Raw genomic sequence first — 9442 nt, 5'->3', positions numbered from 1 at the left:
TATGTACCTCCTGTTGAAGCGGTACCTGTTAGGACTGGTCTAAAAGGCAATACACCAAACATGATCCCACTTGCAACATCCTAATCCTAGTTTGTTTAGCTGCTTGTGGAGTAGAGGGAACAATGGATGGTCTTATACTCGAGTACACTGAAAAACTGTTGTATTTCAGGAAATGCACTTAGTTTTACTTGCTGCAGTTTGGTTCACTGCAGGATAAGACAATCTGGTAATTTGCACCAGTTGCCAGCAGGTATGTTGGGTGCATTAGCTGTTACCCTTATAAATGTTTAGTAAAAGCATAGTGAAAGTATTTTGAAGTATAGGTTAGTACTGTAAATCCATGGTTTAACCACAGTTACAAAACACGGAAAACCACAGTTAATTATGTTAAATACATTGCATGTGCAAAATTAGAAAATGCTAAATTAACCATGCAAAATTACTAGGGTAAATCTTTCTAAGGGTCTATACACTGGCTTGTAGAATACAAGTATTATAGGTACTGTGCCAATGCAACCATCTCTCCCTGCCATTCACTCCTGGACCTCTCCAAAGCAGAACCTTATAAAGATTTAACACAGTAAATATGCTTGCAGTATTCCAGTGCGTTTATACCATGTTACTACAGTACCATGGTTTGCATTTTTTATGTGTTTTACCATACCACTCTGGGATACACAATGCTTGCCTATGCTTTATCATGTTTCATTACACTTTGCTATGCTTTTACTATGGTGAACTTTTATGAAGACAACATGTAGTGTTTGTTTGTGGTGTGATGTGGATTATCCACCAATAGCCAAGCTGAGATCACAAGATCTTCACATCTGAACTAAACCAGATTTGAAATCTAGGAATCCAGAGGTTAAATGTTTGCACCACTACTGTAGCAATTAAACCAGATTCTTCAAAGAAAAAAAATCTAACATCCATCCACTATCTCCAGTAGTAAAATTATGTCCCAGTATGCCGCTAATTTCTAGGTTCTATGTGAAAGACCATGTTATACAACACAACAGGTAGTTCCTGCAGTGTAGAAACTCAAAGCCCAGTTTTCATTTTAAAGGGCAATTTATCAGAGAAGCAGAACACTGACTGTCCAGTTTGTTTGCCTTCCCCTCCCCACCCAAAGGCAGTGTGATCTGGAGGAACACATTCTTCGCCTTGAAAACACCTTGTCGCTCTTTGAGCCAAATAGGCCTTTTTCACTTCAACGGTAGCAGCTGGAGGTTATAAAGGATATCTTCCATTCCTTTAGAACTCAGCACCTGGTGGAATAAAGGGAGGGGTGCATTAGACACAATCAGAGCCAGGCTCATAGGGCACACCCAACATTCATTTTTTATTCATTTTACATATTGTAATTAATATTAGTTCACATACTGTTGCTTTTTATCTAATAAACTACTTTTGTAAAAAAAAAAAAAACAAAAAAAACAAAAAAAACATCTTGAGCATGCATACAAATTAGTAATCAAATATTGCTAAGTTTTTTTCGAACATAAATGCTATTAAATGTCGGTGAAAACCGCTGCCTGGGGTGTATAAAATGTTTGCTTGTCAGTGTATGCCTGCATTTGACTTTTGCAGCTGCTTTGCATTGCTTGTAAACCCACTTCAATCGGGAACCTGTCCTAAGTAAAGAATGGATCGACTCACTTATTAAAAGTGTACCGCAAAAAACTACTACTGCTACTACCACGTAACCTGCTCTCTCCCTCCCCCCACTAGCTCTCTTTTCTGGGTGTGCCCAGGTCGATCAGCTTACAATAATTCCACTCTGCTGATACCTGTCAGACAGGATGGGTGGGCCTTCAGCTGGGAGAGGGAGTGGGAGGGAGCCATGGAGAAGCAGGGTACCGCCTCCCCCATACCCTGTAGTTCAGGAAGGCTTTAAAAAGCCAAGCCTCAGCTTCTGCTTCTTCAGAGAGATTGATTCTCCTTCTTGATCCGCTCACTGACTCTTCACTTTCTCTAGCTCTCTGTTTCTCTCTTCATGCCAGCTTGCACTAGTTTGACAAACTAAAAGAAAACACTAGAACCAAAGATGACTTCCAGCTTTCGTATGACCACGACCAAGAGCAGCTCTGGAGGCTCTGGAGGCTCTGGAGGCTTCAAAGGATCAGGAGTGAGCTTCAGAAGCAGCAGCGGTGGCGGTGGCGGTGGCGGTGGCTTTGGAAGCCGTTCCTTGATCATGCCAAGCCGGTCCAGGATGAGCGTCGTGTCCTCATCGTTCGGCGGTGGTCGTGCTGGTGGTGGTGGTGGCGGATATGGAGGTGGAGCCAGCTTCAGCTCCATGTCAAGCTACGGCGGCATGGGTGGTGGTGGTGGCGGCGGCTTTGGCGGAGGGTATGGTGGCGGCATGGGGATGGGTGGTGGCATGGGGATGGGTGGTGGCATGGGGATGGGTGGCGGTTTCGGTGGCGGAGGTTTCGGTGGCGGCATGGGCGCCCCCATCACCGCAGTGACCGTCAACCAAAGCCTACTGGCCCCCCTCAACTTGGAGATCGACCCCAACATCCAGGTGATCCGCTCCCAGGAGAAGGAGCAGATCAAGGGCCTCAACAACCGCTTCGCCTCCTTCATCGACAAGGTGAGTGCGGGTCCCTGTTTTGTGATGTGCTGTGGAGCTGGTGTCAGGGGTGGAGAAGTAATCACTTAGAATTGTAAAGGGGTACAACTGTTTGTCAAGCAGACTAGAAGTTGTTAGTCAAGCAGACTACAAGCAAAAGTTTATCTATTTGAGTTTGAGTTTTTTAAAGTGGTGGCAGTGCTGGTCCCAGGAGATGTTATAAGAGACCATATGCAGGGTAAGGATGTAAAGGGAAAAACAAGATTCCAATCAGGGTTGATTGTATCTGGCTTCTGTATGACTATGTAGACGCGAACAAGTTAGGTGTGATTGAAAAATTTGACAAGCTTCTAAAATGTTAAATTGTAACATGCAAGCCCTTTTAAAAGTTGACAGCAGTAAGTTAAATACATAGCATACAGTGAAAAAAAAACATATTCACAGAACAAGCATGCAAAATCATATTAAATGACTTTGGTATAATTGTAACCAGGTACAGCTGTTCAAATGCATACTAGCTGTAAATGTTCATTTGCTTTCAGAATGTGTGTCAAATTAAAAGGTGCATTCGATTTTATAATCCTGCTGATCTTAGATTACATTAAAAAGGGAAGGCTTCACTAGATTCTTTATTACCTTTTTATTGCACAGAGAACTGAGCTCACAGCACTAAAATTTTAATCTGCGGTGTTGCATGTCAAAAGGATCAAATTCGAGTTTACCAATGCTAGCTAGACAGCCATTGTTAGTATTTGTTTAGCCCTCAGATGGAACTTCAGGCATGCTTTTACAGATAGGCGTTGCTGTAAGTCCAAAGTGTGAGAAAATCAGGATTCTTACAACAGTCGTGCATAAAAGACTTGCTGCAGCAAGTAAACGTTAACATTCATTCAACGAGCCCCACCTAAAGATAATTCTGCTCAAGCTACAGCCATGTTTTAAAAAAAACTTGGTTCATTCAGCCTGGGGCAAACCTCACTGTGACAACGCCCTTCATTAAAGAGAGAGTCAGCTATCCCAAACAGATGTTCAATTTATTAAAACGTTAAAATGTTGCATGGATAAGTTTTTATAACTTAAAAGAAAATATATAGTGACTGTAATATGCATTCCAGTGCATATTATAATGAAGTATTGCATCTTATTTGTTTTTGTATTCAGGTTACAGTTTAATTCCCTCAGCAAACTGCAATGAGAAGAGGGTGTGGCAAGGCAAAGTTTGAATGCCAAAACAGGTGTTGCACTGTATTTCAAGTGTAATGCAATTGTATCAGTCAGTTATAATGTTATCGTGTTTTATAATAAAAAAGCAAAAAAAAAGAAAAATGGCAAAGTAAAAGAGAATTTGCACTTGCATCCAACTCTAATGTCTGCATTCCCCTCCTTCCTCATGGCCAGGTGTGTTTCTGACCTGATTTGCTTGCCCTTCCCTGTTTATAGGTCCGTTTTCTGGAGCAGCAGAACAAGATGCTGGAGACCAAGTGGAATCTAATGCAGGGACAGACCACCACCAAGTCCAACATCAACGCCATGTTCGAGGCGTACATCGCCAACCTGCGCAGGCAGCTCGACTCCCTGGGCAATGACAAGATGAAGCTGGAGAGCGATCTGTCTAATATGCAGAACATGGTGGAGGACTTCAAAAACAAGTGAGTCCAAGAAACCATACTCCCTGTCCGCCCCACCTTGTTTACAAGTCATCTTAAATAAACTTGCATGCAGAACTGACAGCGCCATCTTGTGTTATATTCCACTCACACCACTCTGAGAATCACTTCTTTAGGGCAATGCTTTCCTTTAACCTCAATCACAAGAACCAAGGCCAAGAGCCAATACAGGCAAACAAAGTACCCTTATCAATATCCTCAGCAGTTTCCAAAACTAATAATCTTGACCCTACCAGATTTTTGGACTGAACTAAACAAACATCTTCATCTACAGATACGAGGATGAAATCAACAAGCGTGCCAGTGTGGAGAACGAATTTGTCCTGCTGAAGAAGGTAAATATCTAAGCTCAGTGGGGTTGAACACACACACACACACACACACACACACTGAAAAACACCCCACAGAATGATTCTCACTGTCCCACAGAACGGTATGTTTGATTGCATTGAATGCAGTCGTGGTACTAAGTCTTTTCTTGTATTCCTCTCTCTGTTTGTAGGATGTTGATGGTGCTTACATGAACAAGGTTGAGCTGGAAGCCAAGGTCGATGCACTCCAGGATGAGATTAACTTCCTCAGGGCCATCTACGAAGAGGTAAAACCCAACTCGGATCCCAACATAATCATAGCCTACTGCCCAGAAGAAACTCTAGCCAGTAGACCCATGAGCAGACCACTACGAGCAATGGAAAAACAAACACAAATACAATGCAAGACACATTTATTTTTATATAGCGCCCTTCACGCCATGGAACAACAAAAAGCTCCAGTTGATTTAAGATGACTTTTTGGAACAACTAAAATGGTATTGGACAGTGAACCTACAACGGTAGCACACTATCTGTCTGTTACATATATGGTACCATGATTCTGTAGTCCAATGGGATCACCAGAAGTGTGTATTTGGTCACAATGATACCATTGGCACTGTGGTGCCATTCTACCAATGCCTCATACCATCATATCTTTCTCTTTCAATCGTACAGAACCATTGCAATGCCAATGCAGTGCCACAACGGCATTGCTAATGAAGAAGCTTAAAACTAAATGGCGTTGAACATCTTTTATACTTTGATGACGATTCCCAAGCAATCGATCCTCAGTTTGAAAACAAAGAGGCAGAGTTTTGCTAACATCTCGTCCTGTGTGCTGTTTTTGTTTCATTCCAGGAGCTTCGCGAGATGCAGTCCCAGATCAAGGACACCTCAGTGGTGTTGGAGATGGACAACAGCCGTAACCTGGACATGGACTCCATCGTGGCCGAAGTGCGCGCTCAGTACGAGGACATCGCTGCCAAGAGCCGTGCCGAGGCTGAGAGCTGGTACAAGCAGAAGGTGAGCAGAGAGCAGGCTATCGCTATGTGGAAATCCCATATAAGTGCAACATGTGGAAATGTATAATTATACATACTAAATATACTAATATATTCCCTCATATATCAATATATTAAATATCTATCTGTCTATATATAATAAAAATGTTGATATCTTTTTCAGCAAAAGTCTCTATAACTAGTCTGTATTACTCTTAGCACAGTATATGTACAGGATTCAATAAGATCAGCCTTGCCCTAGGTGAAAGCATGCATCACAGTCTGTTGTGTTTGGCACCTAACGATGAAAGTATTCATTAATATGTGAAATATATATGCATATATAATTGAATCCTGTTCTTTTCTCTCTGTCCCGCAGTACGAGGAGATGTCCACCTCCGCCGGACAGTACGGTGATGACCTGCGCAACACCAAATCTGAGATCGCCGAACTGAACCGCATGATCAGCAGACTGACCTCTGAGATTGAATCTGTTAAGGGCCAGGTGAGAGTCAGGGACAAGGACCCACCCAATGGGGTCTGCTGCAGCCATGCATGAATGCTCTTCCTGGGAGGGAAGATGCAGATCCCTTGAACTCTTCAATCTGTCCTGATACTTAAATGTATTAAGGCTATATTCGTTGAGGCTGCATTCTTTTTTTGATTGAATCTCATCCAGTCTAGTCTTAAGACATCGAAATAACTGCCATGGCACTACAACATTTTAAAAAAGATTTTAAGATTACTTGTCTGAGATTATTTATGTGTTTATTAGAAAATATGTTTTTCGGATTGGTCCACATCCGTTCACATTGCGTCACAGTTGCAGTGTACTTTCCGTGAGGGTATCTCATCCAGTACTAATGATCCTTTCTGTTCAACAGCGCGGAAACCTGGAGGCTCAGATCGCTGAGGCAGAGGAGCGCGGGGAGCTGGCAGTGAAAGACGCCAAGGCCCGTATTGCAGATCTGGAGGCCGCTCTCCAGAAAGCCAAACAGGACATGGCCCGCCAGGTCCGGGAGTACCAGGAGCTGATGAACGTCAAGCTGGCCCTGGATATTGAGATCGCCACCTACAGGAAACTCCTGGAAGGAGAGGAGAGCAGGTAAGGAAATGTCCAAACCTTATCTAAACAAGCACAGTGTGGGTTTCTGGGGGTCCGGTGACCCCACAGTAAATTGAAGCGAAATGTAACGCCACAAATAATTACCTGTTGGGACTTTATGAACCATTTATTAGTCCTCCAGACTTGTACATGTATATCCCGTCTTGTTGCTGTTTAGGAAGGCAATATTTGTATCTTTTATCTAAGCTTTGGATTTTCATTTTCTCCCCAGAATCAGCTCAGGCGGTGGAGCAGTCACAGTACACATGCAGCAGAGTGTATCTTCATCTGGTAAGAAAATGTTTCTTTAAATCATAACAATAAATTAATAACAACATTTTTTAAAAAACTGCAGTGGTAGAATAAGTAGTAATTCTAGTACAAATCTTGTGATTAACATTTAGAAGTCTGGACATTGAGAAGGAGTGAAACGTTTTTTTTAAGTTTCTTTTAGATTAGCGGGGGTTGGACACATAGGGCATAGCCTATTAATATGACAATGCAAAAACCTCCTGCTCCCTAAATTACTGATCTGAACCAATTTAAGCTCCTTCCAGGTTATTATGAGTTCATTATTTAGTGATACCTATAAAAGCTGGAGGACTCTGGATTTGTGTGCACACCAGTTCTACAGTGTGTGGTCTGGTCTCCTGTTGACCCCTCTCTCTGTCTCAGGAGGCGGATTCGGAATGGGAGGAGGCGGCGGCGGATACGGCATGGGAGGAGGAATGGGAGGAGGAATGGGAGGAGGAATGGGAGGAGGAGGCGGCAGTGGATTCGGAATGGGAGGAGGAGGCGGCGGCGGTGGATTCGGAATGGGAGGAGGAATGGGAGGAGGCTCTATGAGTGGTGGAGGATACGGAGGCTTTAGCGGCGGCAGCAGCGGCGGTGGTGGTGGCAGCAGCAAAGTGTCCTATTCACAATCCTCCACGACCAAGACCAAGCGCTACTAAAACCGTCGACCCCCCCCTTCGAGAACGGGTTTCGGCCTCTTCAGTTCACACGTTTCTCTCCAACAGAGCACCAATCAGTCCGAACAGTCTAGTACCCCTTTAGAACCCTCTCCCTGACCCCCCCATTCCTATCTCTCTATCCCCTCATCTTTCTATCGGTCCTGTTCTCGATCAGTTGGCGCCTCAGTCAACTATCTTGTTTTTTTTTTTTTTTTGGAAAAGCGAAACTCAAACATCCAAAGAAATATGTTGCAAATGTTTGTGTTGGGGATGGATGGGGTGGGGGTGGGGTGGGGGGTTCTCCATTTTTAATGTTCTGTATTGGGCTTCTTCTGTCGCCCCACCCCCCCCAGTAAACCTCAAATTGCCTGTCTTATGCTTGTCTGCCAGTCAGTCTGTCACTATCGATCAAAGCAAGTAAGCATTCCTCCGGTCGAAAATGCACTCAACTGCATAAGCTGCAGGGTCCATTATGCTACAGTGATACCTCTCGGCTTGAGGGGAGCTAAGTTAATATACTGTTATTTTAGCACTTGCACCTTCTAGAGACTCTTGTTAGAACAAGACTGTAAGGTGCAATAATTTACTGGGTGTGAATCTAAGAGGGGAAAAAGCACCAGGTTTGTACCACTAGCTATGGTACACAAGCTTAATGTATTCTTTAACCCTCAAGCACCAGAGGGGCATGAAGCTTGGGTCAACTTGAAAGCCATCTGTGTTTAAACACCACACCCTGTTCTGGACATCACTGAGCACAGGAGCTTTAAAAGAATGAATTACAAAGCGAATTCATTTACACCAGCCCCCTTTCTAGGTAGTGGGTGTGGATACGGTTATAGTCCCCATTCCCAAGCAGAGTCTCTTGTGCAGAGAATGGGCATTAGCTGATGAGGTTTTGTCCCCACCACTCCTACCTTCCAGGGATCACTGAGTGTGAGCTCCACTTTCTAAGCAACCCGACCAGAGTTTAGAATGAAACAGATCGACAAACTGACTGACTGACTCTTTGTGGACAGATTGTATGAATGCATTTGGCTTTTGTAACAACATCTCTCCAATAAATCTGAGTTTCTAAATGAAGCTGATTTGAGTCTTGCCTATTTGTATATTCATTCATTTTCCTGTGCTTGAAAAATAAACACTTCCTCTAGGATTTACGGTAACACTATAAAGTTACAGCCGCAAATTCATAAGAATATCAATAGTTTTCAAACTATTTGAAAAAGAGGCACCACATATATAGCACTGTAGTTCATAGGAATTTGTAGCCATTATTTTGACTGCATAATTGATGATAATTCCATCTGAATTCCAGTAGAATAACCATTATTCCTGTGGTGTGCCGCTTGCATTTATTTGACAATTTAAAGTAGGTTTTCTTAAATAGAAAAACATACAAAAAATACTTAGCACGTGGCCAGGGCCACTGGGGGAGTTACAGATCTTAAATAAGACCCCATAGAGTTGCAGTACGACTGTGTATTGCATTGCACTTGGTACAGGCTAGTTCCAATGTAAGATAGTTATACACTGTGTGATGTTCGTTGTGCCTGTCTAGTGCAGTATTCAGGGGCTTCGTACACAAAAACAACTCCACGGTTTAGTTTCAGGAACAAAGAAAGTCTGGTTTTATTCAAAAACGTAACAAATTAAAGACCGTAAAGTACAAACTATAAATGTTCATTCTCCCTTTTATACCATGTGTCCAGGGGCTGATTGATAATTCATTATTCAATCACCACCTGACAACATTCCACACTTTTCTCACATTCACAATAAAACAATTACACAATCAATCAATCACTCCCACATTTACACAATTAAAAAATT

At 42.9% G+C, this 9442-nt stretch overlaps 1 protein-coding gene across 1 annotated transcript; it reads left to right on the top strand.

Annotated features, from left to right (window-relative positions):
• Positions 1-1913: 1913 nt before the first annotated feature.
• On the top strand, positions 1914-8692 carry LOC117966901 (keratin, type II cytoskeletal 8-like). Its single transcript, XM_034913786.2, has 9 exons — positions 1914-2593; positions 4013-4221; positions 4514-4574; positions 4742-4837; positions 5412-5576; positions 5934-6059; positions 6439-6659; positions 6892-6950; positions 7335-8692. The coding sequence occupies exons 1-9, from the start codon at positions 2048-2050 to the stop codon at positions 7610-7612; spliced, it is 1761 nt and encodes a 586-aa protein (XP_034769677.2). The 5' UTR covers positions 1914-2047; the 3' UTR covers positions 7613-8692.
• Positions 8693-9442: the final 750 nt, after the last annotated feature.

This window comes from Acipenser ruthenus, chromosome 42 (genome assembly GCF_902713425.1).
Source record: "Acipenser ruthenus chromosome 42, fAciRut3.2 maternal haplotype, whole genome shotgun sequence".
NCBI classification, from domain to species: domain Eukaryota; kingdom Metazoa; phylum Chordata; class Actinopteri; order Acipenseriformes; family Acipenseridae; genus Acipenser; species Acipenser ruthenus.
This window is presented reverse-complemented; position numbering and strand designations above follow the sequence as displayed.